General features: G+C 37.7%; 1 protein-coding gene across 2 annotated transcripts in view; it reads right to left on the reverse strand.

Annotated features, from left to right (window-relative positions):
- The window catches only part of CNTLN (centlein), a 352,494-nt gene that overhangs the window by 113,722 nt on the left and 214,062 nt on the right, over positions 1 to 24,710 (reverse strand). For both annotated transcript variants that reach the window (XM_003822610.6, XM_008976184.5), the window contains exon 13: positions 16,026 to 16,126. In XM_003822610.6, coding sequence (XP_003822658.3) covers positions 16,026 to 16,126 — 101 coding nt within the window. The remainder of the gene's footprint in view (positions 1 to 16,025; positions 16,127 to 24,710) is intronic.

Below are 24,710 nucleotides of genomic sequence, written 5' to 3' on the forward strand. Positions count from 1 at the left end.
ATAGGGCTGGAAGGAATGCCCTTATGCTAGATTGGATAGCAACTGTAAGTAGTATAAAACGAAACTGCAGTCTGACCTTCCTTTATTTATAAAATATACTGCATGGGTTTTAGAACAATTTTTGTTATTCTCCTTAAATGTTTAGGTACTAGGTATATGCTCAACAGATTAATGACTGTGCATTAAATTATGGTCACAAAGAATTAGTTAATATTAATCATTCCAAGAAGTAAATATTTTAACATTTTTATTGAAGTTGAAAAGTTTTTGGCTTTATTGGAGAAAACCTGAATATGCCTAAAAGGTTTTCCCTTTTGTTCCCAAGATGTTCCCTTGATTTGGCTCTAAGTTAAAGTAGGATGACCATTTCCGAAGGCTTGATTGTTTTGGTCACGTTCTTTTTGGTATGTATCCAACACAATCTATTCTTAATAGTAAGTAAACTTGAGTTACTTGCCAGAAATCTGGAACTTAAATTGTATGCTGCCCAGCTATTATGAAAGTCTATGCTTTTTTAAATTAATATTTAATAAGGACAATCTGAAATTTGCAATCCATTTACTCCATTCTAGATGCTTTATTTCTGGATTGGGTCAGACTATCTAGAAAGCCATATGCTCGCAACATATACTAACAGCTCCAGCATACTTTTGTTCACTGGCTTATGATTTTATATCATACTATGGTAGATTATTACTCAGCAAATGCTTACTCCTTTCATGGATACCTTCATGGATGCAGTACAGATCCCTGCTCCATTAATGTTGAGTTTGGCCATGTGATTTGCTTGGACTAGGGAAACATGGGTATAAATGAGCCTAGAACTCAAGAAATTGTATGCTTCTGATCACCCCTTGGAAATTTCCAACATCCACCTTGAAAAGAACATGTTCAGGTAGTCACTGCCCCTTCAGCCTGGGACTGGGATTAAGAAATATGGAGCAGACCTAAATCCAATATTGCCTCAAGGTGAAGCACTCCAGCCAACCAACAGACCTGCAGCCTGCAGCACAGTTATCCCAGCTGATAGACTCATGAGCAAGAAATAAATGTTTATTACTGCATGCTAGTGAGACTTTGTGGTTGTTTATTCTGCAGCAAAAGCTGATGGGATACAGAAATTGGTAATTTTAAGTGGGGTGCTGCTATGATAAAAGACTAAATTATGTGGCACTGATTTTGGGACTGGGTGGCGGGTGGCAAAATATATGTTACAGGATGCTGAGAAAATGGTAACCCATGTTATGTAGTTACAAAACATTTGGAAAACTGCCACCTGGCATAACCTGGAAGGCAAAAAATGTACCTAATAACTTAATAAATTTTATACTGAGTGAGGAGGTGTCAGTGCAGAATGCTGATAGTATGAGTTTGGTTATTGCTGGCTGCACTTGACTAGCTACTCTAAGAAAGATCAGAGCTCAGAAAGGCACTGGCCATTGAAATATGGGAAGTGTATAAGTTCCAGTACTTTTAGAGTTGGAAAATGAAATTGTTTGTTACCATATCAAAGGAGTGGACACTAAATCACTGGCAGCATAAAGGCCAAATCTCAGATGCTGACATTAAAACATGGCTCAGGATTTGGCTGTCATGCCTGTTGCTAATAATTTCTGAAAGGAATAATGCAAGGCCTAGTAGACTCTGGGTAAAGGCCTAAAAATACTACCCCAATCCTCCATAGAAACTAACACTGACAGTATGAATTGTTGTTGGCTGTATTTAATAAGAAGACTTGCTTTAGCCAAAGAAATCTCAGGTGGAGGTTACAGTGTGCCAGTTCCAAACATAGGCAAAAGAAGCTCTTCATGTTTACACTTGTTGCATTGTGTTCAAGAATCAGACACATGGAGCAGAAGTGGACTTGACATGCAGCCTGAAACAGAGCTGGACCAGAAAACCTGCAGCAGTAAGAGCTGTTTCAGCCAACACACAGACCTATATGCAATAAATAAATGCTTGCTATTGTTTATGAATGAGTTTCCCCATTTGCTTGTTTCTTGCATTGTCTGATACACAAGCCCTCAACTTTCAATGACGAACATGGTTAACAAATGGTTTTGTGAACATATTCATGCGCTTGTGACTCAGTAAAGACTGAGGAATCTAGCTCCTGGCCAAACCTTACATGTGATTTGTCAGGCTTGGCCATAGGTAATTACAAAGGTTTTACCTGGCACACCTCATGGGGGAAAGCTGCCCTCCCCAACCAGACTTGTTGTACGTCAATGGACTGCAGTCTCTGAAGGGAGTTACACTCAAGGACACAGGTCCTGGTCAAGGACACTAGTTTCCCTGGCCAATCACACTGTTACACACGTATCTGTATCTCTACCACAGGTGTCTCAATATGGAGGCATTTTTATTGGGGGCCTTTGGCTGAGGCTTGCTTAGGTGTTTCTCGAGAAACCTCCTTAGGAGACTGGGAGGAGGCAGTAAACTTGAAGATACTTGTCCTCATTCTGACTCATTCGGACTTTATACTTTTCCTCTCCCAACCATCCTCCCATACCGTCCCCCAGTGCCTCAGGTCTATCACATGGCAAGAAACTTTTGTTTGAGGATCCACTGGCAATGAGACAACCCTCATTTCTATGTTGATCCACTTGACCAATGGGGGAAAATAAAATATGGGGAGCCGGCACTTTCCCCCCTTTAGCCTCTTGCTTAAACTATCTCAGTAATTAATTAAAGGTGGCTGTAACTTTCATTTTGGTTTGTTCTCTTAGAGCAGCTATTCATACACCTGGCATTTCAGCTCTCTCCAGTTCAGCTAAGCTCTTGACAGAGGTATTGTGGGATTCTATTCAAGACCCATTACGCTATAAATTGCAATTTTCAGTAAAGAGAAATTTAGCATGGTAGGGGCTTAAGGTATTCATTTGGGAAGACTAGAGGAGACTGAACTCACTTGAGGGAAAATGCAATGAGTTTTTTTGGATGACATGCTTAACTTTTAAGATACTTGTAAAAGCAGCCAGAAGGAAACAGGTGTCAGAAAATACGAAATATATATTTGGAACATGGAAAAAGTTTTGGGATTTAATCTAGAGAAAACATGTTCAATAAGAAGAAAAGTAAGTTAGAGGGAGCAGATTTTCCCTTCTATATGGAGCAACTAAAAACTAGACAAAATGTATGAAAAATGGTTTTTAGATACTGGGCATCAGACAATGTCATCCCTGAGAGAGGGCAACAAATAAGGTGAGTTCTTTAATTACCCCAGCTTACTGCTTACAGAGAGCTTCCAAGCTACAGCACAGAAACAGGAAACCTAAATGTAGTCCAGTAATCTTCCTAAATTAAGGAGACATACCCTGGGTTCCAGGGAGGTCAAGTGAGCTAGAGTTTGCAGGGCAAAGTGTCATAGAGGAGAGATCTACTCAGATACAGGGAGAGCTCTGAAGATGTACAGACCTGAGAACCTTAAGTCTTCAGCCAAGTACTAATCAGCACATGCATTTAAGGAAACTACCCAAGTTTAAGAGAAAAAAAAAACATCCAAAAGGATTAGAGAAAACTTAGAGGAAACAAACTGCAAAGCTCATACAGGTGCAGTAGTAGTTTATGCTCTGACTAGCCGAGGGAAAAAAGGGGGGCACATTATACTAACGTGAACAAAGTAAGAATGACAGCAGAATTCTTATCAGAAACAATTCGCACCAGAAGACAGTGGAGTAATTAACTGCTAAAGAAAAAAAAAATCTGTCAATGTAGCATTCTATACTTATTGAAAATACCTTTCAAAATGAAGAAAAATAGGGATATTTTTCAGGTGTATGACAGCTGAAAGAATTTCACTACCAGCAGATGTGCACTCTAAGAAATATTAAAGAAGTCCTTCAGGCAGAAAGAAGATAACACCAGATGGAAATATGGATCTACAGAAAGGAATGAAGAGCAGCAGAAATGGTTCTCAGCAAAAACACTGAGAACTACCAGGCCTGGTTAGATCCAACACACTCTGCTGAAGCCAGACAACAATTTGAAATCCTGGGTCACCCCTTCTACAATAGAAAATACTCTGTAGTTGGTGGAGCAAAGTGTACATTTAACAAAATACCAATTTTGAATCCAAATTGTAAAAGAAAAGCCACAAAGGAAGAAAAGAACTTACCAAAAACCTGAATTTAATAAAATACAAGCTCAGAAAAGAAATAATAAAACATCCAAAAATAAAATAAGAATTTGAAGAATTGAGACAATAAATTGAAAACAACAACAATAACAAAGAACATTATTACAGATTAAATAGAAATGTAAGAAAGAACAAAAGAAGGCCGGGTGCGGTGGCTCTCACCTGTAATCCCAGCACTTTGGGAGGTCAAGGCATGTGGATCACGAGATCAGGAGATCGAGACCATCCTGGCCAACATGGTGAAACCCCATCTCTACTAAAAAAATACAAAATTAGCTGGGCAGGGTGGTGCATGCCTGTAATCCTAGCTACGTGGGAGACTGAGGCAGGAGAATTGCTTGAACCAGGGAGTCGGAGGTTGCAATGAGCCAAGATTGTGCCACTGCATTCCAGCCTGGTGACAGAGCAAGACTCCGTCTCAAAAAAAGAACAAAAGAACGATAAAACCTGGCTAAAAATTGAATTACTGATGAAGGAAAGTCTTGAGATAAACTGAATGCAGAAGAAAAAGACAAAAGATTAAAGAATTGTTAAGAAAATAGATATGAAGGCCGGACAAAAAATAATCTAACATAAAGACAACTTCCTTGATTTAGAGTATAAAAAGTGGAATAGAAAAGTATGCAAAAATATATGCAAAAGAGAAATCCTTGGAACAAAGTAATATTTTAATTGACAATAAATGCATAGGTATTTCAGGAATATGTGATCTAGAACAAATTATATTGACATATTCTATTTAAGTTTTTGAATATCAAGTTGAAAAAAGTAAATTTTCAGGCATCCACTTAGCAAAGGCAAGTGACATCCACAGCAGGGGTGATACAGGGGAGGTTGGGGAATTCAGACACCTCTCTGTAACACATCCTCACAGCAACCACTGATTCTATAAATGAGTAACATCTAGAAAGTTCTGAGGAAAAAAGAGTGTAACCCAATAAAATTATACTCAGCCCATTTAATCCCTGTTGAATCATATTCTCAAACATCTAGGTTCTTACAAATATGGCTACTTTCATTCCTTCTTGAAAAAAATGCTTGTTTTTTGTTTTTTGTTTTTTTGACACAGAGTCTTGCTCCTTCACCCAGGCTGGAGTGAAGTGGCACCCAGGCTGCAGTGCAATGACGCAATCTTGGCTCACTGCAACCTCTGCCCAATGTGTTCAAGGGATTATCCTGTCTCACTCTACCAGGTAGCTGGGATTACAGGCACGCACCACTACGCCCAGCTAATTTCTGTATTTTTAGTAGAGAGTTTTGTCATGTTGGCCAGGCTGGTCTCAAACTCCTGACCTCAGGTGATCCACCTGCCTCGGCCTGCAAAGTGCTAGGATTACAGGCGTGAGCCACCGCGCCTAGTAATACTTTGAATTTTATCTGGCTAATCAAGAAACATACGAAAAGAAAAAATTCATAAATAGAAAAGCCATGGCTTTTAAAAATGTGATGAGTACTGAATTCGTTATATAGAGAGACAAGACTTTAAAGCTGAGGAAATTATTCTTGTAATATATAAAGTTACAGACTTTGGTAAAATTTTTAAAAAGAAATTTAATGAACAAAACTCAAGATGTGGAGGAAACAAAAAACTTTTACAAAAAAGTTTTGTAAAAATTCTGGGTTTTCCATCTTGCATAGCAAGGTGTTAATTGCTTTTTGTAATTTTTTTTAATCTTAAAGAAATTAATTCTTTTGAAGCAAAGAAAACATTTATTTAAAGTTTACAGCTCATTTACCTTTACTTCTGTTTCTCTTCATTTAGTTGGCTCCAAATAAATATAATAAATGTAAATCTCTTTTTCAAAAATATGACACTCTTTTTATATAATTAGTCTACCCATCTAGCCTTCTCCGTATCTGGCCATTAAGAGATGGTTATGGCCAGGTGCGGTGGCTCACGCCTGTAATCCCAGCACTTTGAGAGGCCAAAGTGGGCAGATTACGAGGTCAGGAGATCGAGACCATTCTGGCTAACATGGTGAAACCCCGTCTCTACTAAAAATACAAAAAATTAGCCAGGCGAGGTGGTGGGCGCCTGCAGTCCCAGCTACTTGGGAGGCTGAGGCAGGAGAATGGCGTGAACCCGGGAGGCGGAACTTGCAGTGAGACGAGATGGCACCACTGCACTCCAGCCTCAGGGACAGAGCGAGACTCCGTCTCAAAAAAAAAAAATTTAAAAATTTAAAAAAAAGAAAAAGAAAAGAGATGCTTATATGATAATATTAAAAATTTTTATCTCTAACATGTTGTGAACTAGTTTTTTCTTTGCTTTCTTCTTTTTTCTTTCTTACTGCTCGAATGTAAGTATGTATAATTTTTCAAAAAAACATAAAGTCATTAATTTTGAAAAGTAAACCAAGGATAAAGTCTTAGCAAACCCTAGTTATTAAGAAGTAAATGAAAAAATGTTCCACTGAAAGAGACGGGAAGATAACAGCAAGAGTAGGACATAAAATGAGACAATGTGATTCAGAAGCTGATAAAGAGATAAGCTTGAAATATGATGAAAATTAAAGGTGTTAAATGGAGGGGTTCAAATATTGGCCTTAACAAGTCACCAGTAACCTGAATGTGAGCATTGGAGCAACAACAGTAACTGGGACAAAAGCCAAGTGAAGGGTATATGAAAACTAATTATTAAGTATAAATTGTCAAAACCTAAAAGTACAGTGGTTAGAATGTAACAGGTTAAACAAAAAAAATCCTGTCATATCAATCTTTAATTTTTCTAATGAGGTACTGAAGTTATATACGAAATATAGTTATCTTGGCTTTAATAAAGAGATAATCCTCTTGCAATTTGAGCAGTGAGACATTCCCCGTTACTGGTCATATTTAAGCTAGCTGTCAGGGAGGTTGCAGATCTGAAGATCTCCAAATTTCCTTCTAACTCTAAGATTTTGATTCCAGGAAAAAAGATAAGAACTAAATAATTTCCCAAAAAATGTAATGCCTAACCAAAATATTAACGAATTATTGATATTGAGCATAACACTATAGTACCTACAAAACTATAAACAAACAAAACTAGGAAAACTTTATCAATGAATAATAAAAATGAGTATCATTTATCCTTATAAAATAATCTCTAGAATTTTTGTGTGTGGTTACACAGTAGATGTATCTACAGGGTAGATGACATGTGATACACAGGCAATGCATAATAATCATATCAGGGTAAATGGGGCATCCATCACCTCAAGCACTTAACTTTTACATTACAAACCATCCAACAATTAAATTATTTTTTAATACAGTCACCCTGTCATGCTAGCAAACACCAGGTCTTATTTGTTCTTTCCAACTATTTTTTTTGTAATCCATTAATTATTCCCACTTCCTCCAACTACCCTTCCCAGGCTCTGGTGACCATCCTTCTAGTCTCTAGCTCCATGAGTTCAATTGTTTTAATTTTTAGCTCCCACCAATAAGTGAGAATATGTGAAGTCTGTCTTTCTATACCTGGCTTATTTCACTTAACACAATGACCTCCAATTTCATCCATGTTGTTGCAAATGACAAGATTTCAATTCTTTTATGGCTGAATAGTACACCATTGTGTGTATGTACCACATTCATTTTATCCATTTGTCTGTTGATGAACATTTGCGTTGCTTCCAAATTTTGGCTATTATGAATAATGCTGCAATAAACATGGGAATGCAGATATCTCTTCAATATACTGATTTCCTTTCTTTTGGGTATATAACTAGCAGGGTGATAGCTAGATCATATCACAACTCTACTTCCATTTTTTTTTTTTTTTTTTTCCTGAGATGGAGTTTCACTTCTGTCACCCAGGCTGGAGTGCAGTGGCACAATCTCGGCTCACTGCAACCTCCAACTCCTGGTTCAAGGGATTCTCTTGTCTCAGCCTCCCAAGTAACTGGGATTAAAGGTGTGTGTGCCACCACACCCCTCTCATTTTGTATTTTTAGGAGAGATGGAGTTTCACCATGTTGGCCAGGCTGGTCTCAAACTCCTGACCTCAAGTGATCCACCCACCTCAGCCTCCCAAAGTGTGGGATTATAGGTATAAGCCACTGCACCCAGCCTATTTCTAATTGTTTGAGTCAATTCCAAACTGTTCTCCATAGTAGTTGTACTAATTTACATTCCTACCAAGAATGTACGAGAGTTCCCTTTTTACCCACATCTTCCCCAGCATTTGTTATTGCCTGTCTTGTGGATAAGAGCCATTCAGGCTGGGATGAGATGATATTTCATTTTAGTTTTGATTTGTATTCTCTGATGATCAATAATGTTGAGCATTTTCATATATCTATTTGCAAATGGTATGTCTTCTTTTGAGAAATGTCTACTCATAGCTTTGGCCCATTTTTAAATTGGATTATTAAATTTTTTCCTACAGAGTAGTTTTTAGCTGCTTATATATTCTGGTTATTAATCCCTTGTTAGATGGGTAGTTTGCAAATATTGTCTCCCACTCTGTGGCTTGTCTCTTTGATTTGTTGATTGTTCCCTTGCTGTCCAGAAGCTTTTTAGCTTCATGTAATCCCATGTGTCCATTTCTGCTTTGGTTGCCTGTGCTTGTAGGATATTACTCAAAAGATCCTTGCTCAGTCCAACATCTTGGAGACTTTCCCCAATGTTTTCTTTTAGTAGTTTCATAGTTTGAGGTCTGAGATTTAAGTGTTTAATCCACTGTGTTTGATTTTTGTATATGGCAAGACATAGGGGACTAGTTTCATTCTTACGCATATGAATATCTTGTTTTCCCAGCAGTATTTATTGAAGAGACTGTCCTTTTCCCAATGTATGTCTCGGCAACGCTGTCAACAATTAGTTTATATGGAGGTATGAATATATTTCTGGGTTGTCTGTTAGGTTCTATTGGTCTATGTGTCAATTTTCATGCTGTTTTAGTTACTGTAGCTTTATAGTACAATTTAATTTAAGAAATGTGATTCCTCTAGTTTTGTTCTTTTTGTTTACAATAGCTTTGGCTATTGTGGGTCTCTTTTATTCTATATAAATTTTAGGATTGTTTTTTCTGTTTCTGTGAAGAATGTCATTGGTATTTTTATAGGGCTTGCATTAAATCTGTAGATTGCTTTAGGTAATATGGTCATTTTAACAATATTGGTTTTTACAATCCATTAAGAGGGGATGTCTTTCCATTTTTTGTGTGTCTCCTTCAATTTCTTTCATCAATATTCTATAGTTTTTATTGTAGGAAGATTCTTCACTTCTCTGGTTAAATCCTAGGTACTGACTTTTAGGTGTAGCTGCTGTAAATGGAATTAGCTTTCTTGATTTCTTTTTCAGATTGTTTGCTGTTGGCATATAGAAATGATACTGATTTTTGCATGTTGATTTTGTATTCTCCACTTTACTGAATTTGTTTATCCTTTCTAATAGTTTTTTTATGGACTCTTAAGTTTTTCCAAATACAAAATCATATCATTGGCAAATAAAGATAATTTGACTTCTTCCTAATTTGGATGCCCTTTCTTTCTCTTGTGTGACTGCCCTAACTAGGACATCCAGTACTATGTTGAATAACAGTGGTGAAAGTAGGCATCATGGTCATGTTCCAAATCTTAAAGGAAAAGATTTCAGTTTTTCCTGATTCAATATGATACCAGCAATAGCTCTGTCCCATATGCCTTTTATTATCCTGATGTATGTTTGTTCCAATAAAACCAGTTTTTTGAGAGATTTTCTCATGAAAGAATGTTGAATTTTACTGAATGCTTTTTCAGGACTAAGTAAAATGATCCTATGGTTTGTGTCCTTCATTCTGTTGATAATATGTATCACATTGATTAATGTCCAAATGTTGAACCATCCTTGCAACCCTTGGATAAATCCCACTTGGTTATGATGACTCATTTTTTAATGTGTTGTTGAATTCAGCTTGCTAGTATCTTGCAGAGGTTTTTTCTGCATCAATGTTCATCAGGGATATTGAACTATAGTTTCCTTTTTTTGATGTGTCTTTGTCTGGTTTTGGTATCAAGCTAATACTGGCCTTGTAGAATGAGTTTGAAAGTATTCCCTCCTCTTCTACCTTTTGGAATAGTTTGAGTAAGATTGGAGTTAGTTCTTCTTTAAATGTCTGGTAGAGTTCAGCAGGGAAGTCACCAGGTCCTGGTTGTTTCTTTGCTGGGAGGCTCTGCATTATGGCATCAATCTCTTTACTTATCACTGTTCCGTTCAGGTTTTGGATTTCTTCGTGGTTCAATAATCTTAGTAGGTTGTATGTGTATAAGAATTTATCCATTTCTTCTAGATTTTCCAATTTATTGGCATATAGCTGATATGTATTTGGCATATAGTTGGTGACAGTAGCCACTAACAGTGCTTTAAATTTCGGCAGTATCTGTTGTAATGTCTACTTTTTCACATCTGATATTTACTTGTGTTCTCTTTTTCTTAGTCTGGTTAAAGGTTTGTAAATTTTGGTTAGCTTTTTGATAAACCAACTTTTTGTTTTAATGATTTTTTTCATATTGTTTTATTCATTTTAATTTTATTTATCTCTGCTCTGATCTTTATTACTTCTTTTCTTTTACTAATTTTGGGTTTGATTAGCTCTAGCTTTTCTAGCTCTTCAAGATGCATCGTTATTTGAAATTTTTCTTCTTCTTTGATGTAGGAATTTATAGCTGTACACTTCCCTTAGTATTGCTTTTGCTGTATCCCATAGGTTCCAGTATGTTGTGCTTCCATTATCATTTGTTTCAAGAAATTTTTTAATTTCCTCCTTAATTTCTTCATTGACACACGGGTCATTCAGGAGCACATTGTTTAATTTCCATATGTCCGCAGAGCTTCCAAAATTTTTCATGTTATTGATTACTAGTGCTATTCCATTGTTGTCAGGTAAGATGGTTGATATTATTTCAATTTTTTTGAATGTTTTAAGACTTGTTTTATGGCTTAACACACAGTCTATCCTCGAGAATGATAGATGTGCTGGGGAGAAGAATGTATATTCTGCAGCCATTGGATGAAATGTTCTGTAAATATTAGCTCCATTTGGTCTACAGTACAAATTAATTCCAATGTTTCTTTGTTGATTTTCTGTCTGGAAGATCTGTCCAATGCTGAAAGTGGGATACTAAAGCCTCCAGCTGTCATTGAATTAGGGTCTACATTTCTCTTTAGCTCTAATAATATTTGCTTTATACATCTGGGTACTAGAGTGTTGGGTGAATATATATTTACAACTATGATATCCTCTTACTAAACTGACACCTTTATCATTATACAATGACCTTTGTCTCTTACAGTTTTTGCTTAAAATCTATTTGGTCTGATATAAGTATAGCTACTCCTGCTCTTCTTTGGTTTGTACTGGCATGGAGTATCTTTTTCCATTTGTTTATTTTCAGTCTATATGTTTCTTTATAGATGAAGCGTTTCTTGTATACAACAGAGAGTGGCTCTGATTTTTACACCCTTTCAGCTACTCTGTGTATTTTGATTACAGAGTTTAGTCCATTCACATTCAATGTGATTACCAATAAGTAAGAACTTACTCCTACCATTTTGTTGTTGGTTTCCTGGTTATTTTGTGGTCTTCTTTTCCTTCCTTCATTCTTTCTTGTTTTCCTTGTAGTGAAGGTAATTTTCTCTTACCTTTTCTCCTAAAATAAAAGGAAAATTTTATTTCTTTCTTTTTATTTTTTGTGTAGCCACTGTATGGTTTTTGATTTGAGATTACAATGAATGTTGCAAATACTATCTTATAACCCATTATTTTAACTGGATTAACAACACTGCTTGCATAAACAAACAAGCAAAAACAAAACTGATAAAAATTATATAACTTTGTCCAGCCTCTTTTTAACTTTTTGTTGTTTATATCTTATTATACTATGTCTTGAAAACTTTTTATAGTTATTTTTTGATTGGCTCATCTTTAAGTCTTTCTACTTAAGAGTAGTTTGTATACCACTGTTACGGTATTACAATATTGTATGTCATTCTGTGTACTTACTATTGCCAATGACTCTTGTACCTTCAGATGATTTATTACTCATTAATATCCTTTTTCTGATTTAACTACTCCATTTATGACTTCTTGTAGGATAGGTATGGTGTTGATGAAATCTCCAGCTTTTGTTTGCCTGTCAAAGCATTTCTCCTTCATGTTTGAAGGATATTTTTGCAGGATATATTATTCCAGGGCAAAAGTTTGTTGTTGTTTTTTCCTTCAGCACTTTAAGTATGTCATGCCACTATCTCCTAGCCTGTAAAGTTTCCACTGAAAAGTCTGCTGCCAGCATATTGAAGCTCCATTGTATGTTATTTGTTTCTTTTCTCTTGCTGCTTTTAGGGTCCTTTCTTTATCCTTGACCCTTGGGAGTTTGTTAAATGCCTTCAGGTTGTCTTTTTTGGGTTAAACCTGCTTGGTGTTCTACAACTTTCTCATAGTTGAATATTATTATCTTTTGCTAGGTTTGAAAAGTTCTCTGTTATTTTCCCTTTGAATAAACTTTGTACTCCTGTCTTTTTCACTAACTCCTGTTTAAGGCCAATAACTCCTAGATTTTCCCTTTTGAGGCTATTTCATTAATCTTGTAGGCATGCTTCATTGTTTTTTATTCTTTTATTTCCTCTGTATATTTTCTTTTTTTTTTTTTTTTCGAGATGGAGTCTCGCTTTGTCACCAGGCTGGAGTGCAGTGGCGCGATCTCGATTCACAGCAACCTCCGCCTCCCGGGGTCAAGCGATTCCCCTGCCTCAGCCTCCCAAGTAGCTGGGATCACCGGCATGTGCCACCATGCCTGGCTAATGTTTGTATTTTTAGTAGAGACAGGGTTCCACCATATTGGCCAGGCTCGTCTCGAATTCCTGACATTAGGTGATCCTCCCACCTCAGCCTCCTAAAGTGCTGGGATTACAGGCATGAGCCACCACACCCGCCCTGACTATGTAGTTTCAAATAGCCTGTCTTCAAGCTCACTAATTCCTTCTTCTGCTTGATCAATTCTGCTATGAGGGGACTCCAGTGCATTTTTCATTCCAGAATTTCTGCTTGATTCTTTTTTATTTTTTCAATCACTTTGTTAAGTTTCTCTGATAGAATTCTGAAATCCTTCTCCATGTTATCTTGAATTTCTTTGAGTTTCCTCAAAACAGTTATTTGGAATTCTCTGTCTGAAAGGCTACATATCTGTTTCTGCAGTATTGATCCCAGGTGCCTTATTTCGTTTGTTTGATGAAGTCATGTTTTCTTGGTATATCATCCTGTTTTCATACTTCTATAAGGAACTGCTCAAGACTGAGTAACAAAGGAAAGAGATTTAATTGACTCACAACTCAGCATGGCTGGGGGGGCCTCTAGAAACTAATAATCACAGTGGAAGGTGAAGGGGAAGCAAGGCACCTTCTTCACAAGGCAGCAGGAAGGAGAAGTGCCAAGCGAACGGGGGAAAAGCCCCTTACAAAACCATCAGATTTCATGAGAACTCACTCACTATCATGAGAGCAGCATGGGAGAAACCACCCCCATGATTAAATTACCTCCACCTGGTCTCTCTTTTGACACGTGGAGATTATGGGGATTATAATTCAAGATGAGTCTGGGGTGGGGACACAAAGCGTAACCTATCACTTGGATAGTCTTGATCCTTATGGATGTTTGCTGGTGTCCGGGAATACAAAAGTTAGATATTTATTTTTGTCTTTGCAGTCTGGGCTTGTTTGTACCCAACCTTCTTGAGAAGATGGGTACAAAGATGCTAAGGCAGTAGGATTGATTCAGCCCAAGACTTTTCGGTATTTGAAAGGACTTGGGTGTTGTGATCTAGTCCATATCTGCATTAGTGGGCACCCCAAGTCCAGTAACACTGGGGTTCTTGCCGACTTCTAGAACTACTGCCTGGGCAGTCTTGGATAAGATCCGGAAGAATTCTCTGGATTACCAGGCAGAGACTCTTTTTTTCTTTCCTTCTCCCAAACAAACAGAGTCTATCTCTCTTTGCTGAGCCTTCTGGAGCTGGGGATGGAGTGACAAATGCACCCCTGTGGCCACCACAACTGGGACTATGCTGGGGGTCAGAACTGACACCAGTATATCCCTGAGTCTCACCCAAGGCCCACTGTAACCACTATCTGGCTACCACCTATGTTTGCTCAAGGCCCTAGGGCTCTGCAAAGAGCAGACTGTGAAGCCAGTCAGACTTGTGTCATTCCCTTCAGGGTAGCAGGATCCCTCCAGCCCTGGGTGGGTCCAGAGATGCCATCTAGGAGCCAGGGAGTAGAGTAAAAAACCTTAGAAATCCACCTGGTGTTCTAGTCCACTGCAGCTGAGCTGGCACTCAAACCACCAGACACGGTCCTTCCCACTCTTCCCTTCCCTTTCCACAGGCAAAGGAGTCTCTGCCTGTGGTCACCACCACCACAGTCCTACAGGGAGTACTACCAGGCCACTGTCAATGTTCCTTAAAGCCCAAGGGCTCTTCAGTCAGCTTGCCACAAATGCTGCCAGGCCTGGGACTCACCTTTCAGGGCAATGGGCTTCCCTCTGGCCCATGGCAGGTCTAGAAATGCCAACTAAGAGCCAAGGCCTGGAATCAATGACCCCACAAGCTGCTTGGTGTTCTACTTCATTGTGGATGAGCTGGTACCTAAGGTGCAAGAGAAATTACCCTTTACTTTTCCCTCTGCTTTTCTCATGCAGGGGTTTCTCACCGCAGCCACCACAGCTGTGGATGCACTGGGTTTCACCTGAATCCAGCACATCTCAGAGTCTCAGCCAAGACCCACAGTGTACCATCTGGGTATTGCTGCTGGTTATTCAGGGCCCAAGGGCCCTTCAGTCAGTAGGTGATAGATCCTGCCAGGACTGCATCCTTGCCTTCAAGGCACCAGGTTCGCTTCTAGCCCAGGATGTGTCTAGAAATGTCATCCAGGAGCTAGGGCCTAGAATAAGGGTCTCATAAATCTAACTAGTGCCCTATCCTACTGTGGCTGAGCTGCTGTCCAAGATGCAAGACAAAGACCTCTTTACTCTTTCTTCTCTCCTCCTCAAGCAGATGGAAGGGGTTCCTTTCAGAGCCATGAGCTGTGCTGCCAAGGGTTGGGAGAGCAGTGGCACAAATACTCCATGAGCTGCCCTGGCTGGTGTCTCAGTAGGTCACATGCCACCCAAGTCCACTGGTCTGAGCCCACCTCTGCACTAGGGCTTGCCTAGGAGTTGAAGTCATTGTGGCCTAGACAGTCTTTTAAGTTTATATAGAGCCCCAAAGTCCTGTGGTGACGAGGCTTGCCAGAACTCAGGTTCCAACCACTGGGATGGGTGATTGTCCTCTGGACAGGTCTGGTCTAAATGCTCTTTCTGTGGGCAGGCATGAGATGCATTCGGCCCGGTTTTGCTCTCTGCTATGACAGGGCAAGACCGAGTTCAATGCAAAGTCCAACAGTCACTGCATTCTCCCTCCCCTAAGTGCACAATTCTCTCTCCATGTCACAGGGCCACTGCCAGGAGATCGGGGAAGGGCGGCATTGGTAATTTAAGACTGTCTTTCCTACCCTCTTCAGTGCCTCTTTCAGCCATTTGAAGTTAAAACCAGGTACTGTGAGCGCTCACCTGATTTCTGATTCTTATGTAGGTGTTTTTTTTGTGTGTGTAGATAGTTCTTAAATTTGGAGTTCCCACAGCGTAAAGTCTTCTATTTGGCCATCTTGCTGTACCTTCTCCCTTAGATTTTTTAATGAATTACAAAGCTGACTTTTAGATGTTCTATTTATTTAATTTTCTCAGGATGAAAATGTTAGTGAGTTATCAATGAATAAAGTGTTGGAAAAGAAATAAAAAGGGTAAGATTCTTAAAAGAAATTGAAACTAAAACATCAAGAATTAGACAATTTTAAAATTCCTCTGTTAAGTATTTATTTTCTGAAAATTTACCTTCTCTTCTCTCTGCCACACATCTATTCAATTCTTGTATTGCTGCCTTATCAATACATATATGTACTTTAAGTTCATCTAATTCTTCTTCAAGATTCATCCTATGAAAAAGCAATAAACATTTACTTAAAACCATAGTGTTTTATTAGAAAAAAAATCAAACATATATATTTAAATATATTTCTAAATAATATATCAAACAAAGTCAGTAAAGATATTTTAATGTATATAAAATGGAGAACAGTAAAATGAAAGCAAAAATAAATCAATAATATTCACAGGCTGGGCATGGTGGCTCATACCTATAATTCCAGCATTTTAGAAAGCCAAGGCAAGGGGATCACTTGAGACTGGAAGTTCAAGACCAGCCTGGGCAACACAGAGAGACCCTGTCTTTACAATAATAATAATAATAACAACAACAATAACAACTAGCCCATCATGGTTACGCGCACCTGTAGTCCTAGCTACTTGGGATGCTGAGGCAGCAGGATTAATTCAGCCCAAGACTTCAAGGTTACGGTAAGCTATAATTTCACTGCTGCACTACAGCCTGGGCAAAAGATTGAGCCCTTGTCTCCATAAAACAAAAAATAGTAATAATATGCCCAAATCCTACAAACTACAATTGAATTTACTGAGGACCTGGAAAATCAAATGTTTTAAGTAAGTTATTTCTGTTAACTTCATCTCAATAAACATGCTAAACACTTAAAATACAGACTATATAATTTTAAAAATTATGTATTAAATTGCTCAACCACTTCTTGGTTGTTTTTAGACAAAGTCTCACTCTGTCACCCAGGCTGAAGTGCAGTGGCACAATCGTGGCTTACTGCAGCCCCTACCTCCCAGGCTCAGGTGATCCTCCCACCTCAGCCTCCTAAGTAGCTGGGACTACAGGTGTGTGCCACCATGCCCAGCTAATTTTTTGTACAGTCAGGGTTCTACCAAGTTGCATAGGCTGAACTCCTGGACTCAAGCAACCTACTCATCTTGGCCTCCCAAAATGCTGGGATCACAGGCATGAGCCACAACACCCGCCATGCTCAACCACATTCTAACACACAGATATTCTAGGCAAAATAGTAATGAAAAATGTTAATACATAACACTGAAAACAAGAATGGTAAATTCCTAAATGCCAAATAAAGGCAAAAAGACTTCCCAGTAAAACAGAATTGAGCTACCATTGTGAGTATTTGACCAGAACCAAATACTGCCCACGGGGACCTCAGAATGTGAGACCTGAGTAGGGATGGTGTATTAGTCTATTCTCACTTTGCTATAAAAAAAAACCTCCTGAGACTAGGTAATTTATAAAGAAAAGAGGTTCAATTGACTCACAGTTCCACAGACTGTACAGGAAGCATGGCTGAGGAGGCCTCATAAAACTTACATTCATGGCAGAAGGGGAACGGGAAGCAGGCAGGTCTTACATGGCTGGAGCAGGAGGAAAAGAGCGCAGAGGGAGGTGCTACACACTTTTAAACAACCGGATCTTATGAGAACTCACTATCAATGGAACAGCAAGGGGGAAGTCTGCCCACATGATCAAGTCACCTCTCACCAGACCCCTCCTTCACCACTGGAGATTACAATGCGACATGAAATTCGGGCAGGGACACAAATCCAAACCATATCAGATGCACATTTAGACCCATGGCCCTACCTGGTTGACAGATAAAAATGAGCTAACTACAGGAACTGGGAGAAAACAATCTGCTGAATGAAAACCTGAATATCTGAACTTATCTGGTTAGAGTTTCATTAAAATAGTTCTCCGGCCCTAGTATGGGGACAGGACAGAGTCAACCACATGATATCAGAATCCCAAGCCTAAATCAATAGGTTCAAAACTGAGCCATACAATTTACAGAAACATGAACAACCAAAAATAATACAAAAACTGGACATATGGCCAGAGTATACTGGAGGGTTCAGGAAGACACAATCATCCCTAAAGGGAGGCTTCCACAACTAAGAAAATGTATGGGAGAAAAGCCACCACAGAAAATAATTCTCGAGTCAAGCATGGAGACAATAAGTATATAAATAAGTTCAAAGCCATGAATGACAATCTAAATATCCCACTGCCCAAAATGGGATAATGTAAAACAATAAAATAGAGATAAGAGAATAATCAAAATTACTTTCACCATTAGAGTTTTTTAAATGTTTTTAAAAAGATAAAGAAGTGATAAACATATGTTAAAAAAGAACAGGGGTTTATGAAACAGAAAATAGACAAAAATAATCAAATAATATATCTAAAAATATGAAATAAAGCAATGAAAATTAATAATAATAACATAATACCAGAAATTTAAAACTCAATGGATGGGTTCAATAGCAAGCAGAAAAAGCTAATGAAAATTGATAAAATGGAAGACAGCAGAAGGAGGTAAAGGAAGGAAAACAGTAGAGGTATACAAAACGTGTTGCAATAAGAAGTATAGAAAGCATTTAATAGAAATTATTCAAGGAGAGAATTGAAAGACTGAAGGCAGGAGTACAGATGGGAGATAATAGTCAAAATATTAATAGCTCAGGATTTGAGAACTGATGAAGATATGAATTAACAGTTTTAAAGAGCATCAAAAAATTGCAAGAAGAGTAAATAAAACTCTGTTCACACTTAAAAATGTCTTAGTGAAACTTCAGGACACCAAAGATAGAGACAATCTTTAAATGAACCAGCTTGAGAAGAAAACACTTCTAACAACTAAAGATCTCTGGAATAACAGCATAGTTCTCATATCAACAAACAAAGCCAGAAGGAAAATAATTAATATCTTTCACATGCCAAGGTTTACTACTCATAGATCCTAGATGAAAAAATCATTAAAATATATATTTTAAGAAGAAAATGAACTCAAAAGCAAGGTATGAAACAAAATAAGCAGTGATGAAGAAAGACACTAACAGATATATACAAGGAATTAAATAAACATTTATTATCTAAAGCAATCATAGCAATATCTGAATGAGCTAAAATAAGGTAGAACTAACATTCTCAACAACAAAACGATATTGGATCATCAAAGATACCATAGTTAAACATTTCAAGGTCCTTGTATTGTAGGAGGATACAGCTAGTGATGAACTTTAGACTTTGTCAAATAAATGATATATGTTATAATTTCAAGAATAATTATTTAAAGAATAAAAAATAAATATAAAAAATAAAAATTAGAGGTCAGAAGAGAAATGAAAAAAAAACTGTATCAAATCAAAGGCAAGAAAGTCATTTTTAAAAAGGAGCATAAGCCAAAACCACAGTGAGATACCATCTCACACCAGTTAGAATGGTGATCATTAAAAAGTCGGGAAACAAGAGATGCTGGAGAGGATGTGGAGAAACAGGAATGCTCTTACACTGCTGGTGGAAATGTAAATTAGTTCCACCATTGTGGAAGACAGTGTGGCGATTCCTCAAGGATCTAGAACCAGAAATACCATTTGACCCAGCAATCCCATTACTGGGTATACCCAGAGGATTATAAATCATCCTACTATAAAGGCACACGCACTTGTATGTTTGTTCACAATAGCAAAGGCTTGGAACCAACCCAAATGCCCATCAATGATAGACTGGATAAAGAAAATGTGGCACATATACACCATGGAATACTATGCAGCCATAAAAAAGGATGACTTCATGTCCTTTGCAGGGACATGGATGAAGCTGTAAACCATCATTCTCAGCAAACTAACACAACAGAAAACCAAATACCGCATTTTCTCACTCATAAGTGGGAGATGAACAATGAGAACACATGGACACAGAGAGGGAAACATCACACACTGGGGCCTGTCGGGGTATGGGGGACTAGGGGAGGGATAGCATTAGGAGAAATACTTAATGTAGATGATGGGTTGATGGGTGCAGCAAACCACCACAGCACGTGTATACCTATGTAACAAACCTGCATATTCTACACATGTATCCCAGAACTTAAAGTATAATTTTAAAAAAAGGAGCATAAGAAAATAAAACGTACAAGAAAAAAATTAAAAATAAAGATAGTCATCACACAATGATCAAAAATTATTTACCAGAAAAATATATTCGTTCTAGACTTTTATGTACTCAACAACACAAGTTGTTGTAATTATCGTTATAATTATTCAAACAATAAAAAGTTATTTGAAGTAAAAATTAGGTAGCCTCTCCTTCCCCTCACTCAGTATACTTCCTGGAAAAAAAAATGTTTACACTTTGATATGTATACTCTCATTTTTTGTTCATATATTATAAACATCAATTCACACACATAAGGATTTTAAAAACTGGGATCCTATGATATATACTGGCAGCTTCCCAGGTCCATTACAGATTGATAGGAGGAACACATACACATGCACACACATACACTCAACCACACAATGATTAAGCTTGGATTAGGTTCCTGATTTGTTTATTTAAGAACGTGGAACATACTGAAGCAAGATGGCCCAACAAAGAAAAAGCAGGTGTAACTTACCTCAACTTAGTTTTCCTTGGCTCTCAGATCACTAACCCAACAGAAGGTAGTGCTGCAGTTGTTGGAAAAGTTATTTCTTGCTTCTTAAACCATACTTTATACTTACAGCTTGTTTCTTTTGGAAAGAACACACACAGTCCCTACTTTTAATAAATATTTACAGACATCAGGGACCAGCTTGTTCTTGAGTCAAACTAAGCACCAACAAACCACATCTTACTGTGTGTTTGGGGGAGGAGCTGACAGAGGCAGAGCCCTGGTACTCCTGACCAGGATGAGCACTGGCTATCTACTGACTCTGATTTACTATCCACTTACACTGGTGTTTCTTATACTCTGGTATGAGGACCACGATTTAAAATCTATTTCTTACTGGACAAATGATAGGAAACAACTGTATTCGGCCACTGGACAATAGGCAGCACAGAACTGTAATCCCTGAAAGAAAGCAAATAAACAGAGACAGCCCTTAATGATGGCTCGATTTCTGCCTGAAAGCACTTTCCAGAAGGGAGAGGGGTCCCAAGAAGAACATGACAGTCTCATTGAGTTGAAACAAGAGACTGCAGTTTAGGAAGTCTAAAACAGCCAGAATTTGTGAGGCATATGACCAAGTGAGGAGGAATCTACAGTGGAAAAAAGCTAAAGAAATCTGCATAAGAATTACTTTGAGTATGTGGCTAATCTTTATTTCTTTTTTTGCATATGCATAGTATGAAACACAACAAGGCCAGGCAAAGAACAACAGGAGCTATAAACAGAATATTCCCAGAATATTTCTCACACAGGATTGGGATACATTTGAGTTGCGACCAGTCAGAGAAGAGAGAATCTTAGTTGAACATCAGAGGCATTCAATAGAGAACACAGATGGGTCATTCTAACGAGTAGAGATAAACAAGCCTCTAGTAAATGATACTCTAAACCTGTGCTAAAAAAGTGTTTTAAATGAACAATGAGAACACATGGACACAGGAAGGGGAACATCACACACTGGGGACTGTTGTGGGGTGGGGGGACAGGGGAGGGATAGCATTAGGAGATATACCTAATGCTAAATGACGAGTTAATGGGTGCAGCACACCAACATGTCACAGGTATACATATGTAACAAACCTGCACGTTGTGCACATGTACCCTAAAACTTAAAGTATAATAATAATTCTAAAAATATGGAAAAAAAACTGAAGATATTTAAACTGAGATTTTAACACACCTCTCCCAGTAATTGATGGAAAAAGTGGACAGAAATAAGTAAGGATACAGAACATTTGAAAAACACTATCAAAAAACTTGACCTAACTGAATGTTTTATAAAACACTCCATACCCAACAACAGCAAAACAAATATTCTTTTCAAGTGCCATGGAACATTCAACATGATAAGACCACGTGCTGGGCTATAAAACAATTCTCAGTAAAGCTAAAAGCATTTTAAAATCATGCAAAGCATCTTCTATGACCACAATAGAATAATAAAATTAAAAATAAATACCAGAAGGACGTCTGCAAAATCCCAAAATAGTTGAAACTAAAGAACCTATTTCTGACAAAGAGGCTCTGCTTAACCAATCTTTAGTCAACTCTCCTGAACCTTCTCCTAAGCCCATCTGTGCACTTCCTTGTAAAATCCAGTTTTAGCAAGGAACTCCACTAAGTCAGTTTAGCAAGAATCTCTTCCACCACAATACATAAATCAAGGCCAATATCTAACTGGGTTCCTCATCCTCCACCACCCCCTAGGCTGTATCTGATCACCCTGGCCTGTCTTCAATCAAAATCCTGATAAGGTCAGTTTAGCCAGAATCTCCCTTCCCACTGATGTTTCCTCTTACTAATTTTCCAATCCACTGACCTCTACCTTAGCTATAAATTCCCACTTACCCATGCTGTATTAGGAGTTGAGTCCAATTTTCTCCCCAACTGCAAAATCCGACTGTAGTGGTCCCTACCTATGATGATGGTCCTAAATAGTCTTCTTTACCAAAGTTTAACAAATTTCATTGAATAACATTTTTCTATAATGCTTCTAAACTGTTCTACTTTCAAAGAAGAATCCAAGAGGAACTAGGAATTATTTTGAACTTAGAAAAATTTAAAATACACTTCAAAATTTGTAAGGCACAGCAAAAGCAATCCTTAGATGGATATCTATATTGCAACATACAATACTTAAATTGGAAAAAAAGAAATATCCATAATGATGCACGCTTCCAATTTAAAGAAGACACATCAAGATGAACACTTTTTCATGTGCTTATTGGCCATTAGTATGTCCGTATGTCCTCTTATTTATTTTTATTTTTATTTTTTTTTTTTGAGACAGCCTCACTCTGTCGCCCAGGCTGGAGTACAGTGGCAAGATCTCGGCTCACTGCAAGCTCCACCTCCCGGGTTCACGCCATTCTCCTGCCTCAGCCTCCTGAGTAGCTGGGACTACAGGCGCCTGCCACTACACCCAGCTAGTTTTTTGTTTGTTTGTTTGTTTGTTTGTATTTTTAGTATAGACGGAGTTTCACCGTGTTAGCCAGGATGGTTTTGATCTCCGGACCTCGTGATCCGCCCGACTCGGCCTCCCAAAGTGCTGGGATTACAGGCGTGAGCCACCGCACTCGGCCTGGATGTCCTCTTATGTGAAATATCTGTTCAAGTGTTTTGCTCATTTTTCTATTGGGTTGACTGTCCTTTTCTTATTTAGTCACAGGAATTCTTCATATATTCTGAGTACTACTCCTTTCCTGGACATATATACTGAAAATATCTTTTCATACTCAGAAAGTAGCCTTTTAATTCGTTTAATGGTATTTTTTAATGAACATTAAGTTCTTGGTTTTAACATAGGCCAATTTATCAATTTTTCATTTCTATTTAGTGCTTTTTATGCCTGGTTTAAGAAATTGGGCAGGTGCAGTAGCTCACACCTGTAATCCTAGCACTTTAGGAGGCCAAAGCAAGTGGATTGCTTGAGCTCAGGAGTTTGAAACCAGCTTGGGCAACATGGCATAACCCTATCTCTACAAAAATACAAAAAATTAGCCAGGCATGGTAGCATGCGCCTGTAGTACCAACTACTTGGGGGGCTGAGGTGGGAGAATCACTTGAACCCAGGAAGTTGAGGCTGCAGCAAGCTGAGATTGTGCCACTGCACTCCAGCGGGGTGACAAAGTAAGACCTTATTTCAAAAAGAGAGGGGAGGGGAGGGGAGAGGAGAGGAATAAATATTGCCCTACTACAAAGTCACAAAGATGTTCTCCTATGTTTTCCTCTAAAAGCTTTACTGCTTAACCCTTCACATTTAGACTATAATCAATCTATAACTGACTTTTGGGTTTGGAGTTGGCTAAAATATTCTATTAAATAGGTTTTTTTGGATTTTTAGCTATGTAGCTACATCATCTGCTATTTTGGTTGTCTCCAAATTTCCATAATTATAAACAATGCTGTAGTGAGCATTCTTGTATATGTGCTCATATACAAGATTCCTTTTAGTGTTTCTAACTAGAAGTAGAATTATTACTTTTTTAGTACATACTTTAAAAAGTAGAAAGCATATTTCAAACATTAAAAAAGTATGGAAAATAATATAATCAACATTAATGTAACAACTAGATTTTAAAATATTCACATTATGCCATATTTAATTCATCACTTTTATTTTTGAGAAAAAATGAATTTGTAAATAATATTGCCCCATAAAACAATCTACCTTCTTCCCTCCCTGGAAATAATCAGTATCTTAAATTTGGTGTTTATCTTTCTGATCTATGTTTGAATACTATATATGTATGTAGTACATACATATATAGTATATATGTATGTGTATACTGTATATGTAGTATATACACACGTGTATGTCTACATGTGTGCAGTTATGTGTAACTATATTTTTACAAATGTGTATGTCTACATATACATCTACAAAAATATATAGTATCATTTTGTGATTTCTAAACATTTTACACTTAGAAATTATATCATAGTATATATACTGTTATTCAACTTTCTTCTTTTAAATCAACTTTTGCTTTTTAAGCATTTCTATTTTGATAAGTTTAGATCTAGTTTATGCATGTTAAATGCAGTAGAGTATCAAATTATATTAATGTATCACAATGTATTTGTATCTATCACTAAGAGACATTTAGATTGCTTCTAATTGTTCACTATTACCAAACTGCTGCAGTGAACACCCTTATTC

Source organism: Pan paniscus, chromosome 11 (assembly GCF_029289425.2).
Source record: "Pan paniscus chromosome 11, NHGRI_mPanPan1-v2.0_pri, whole genome shotgun sequence".
NCBI classification, from domain to species: Eukaryota; Metazoa; Chordata; class Mammalia; order Primates; family Hominidae; genus Pan; species Pan paniscus.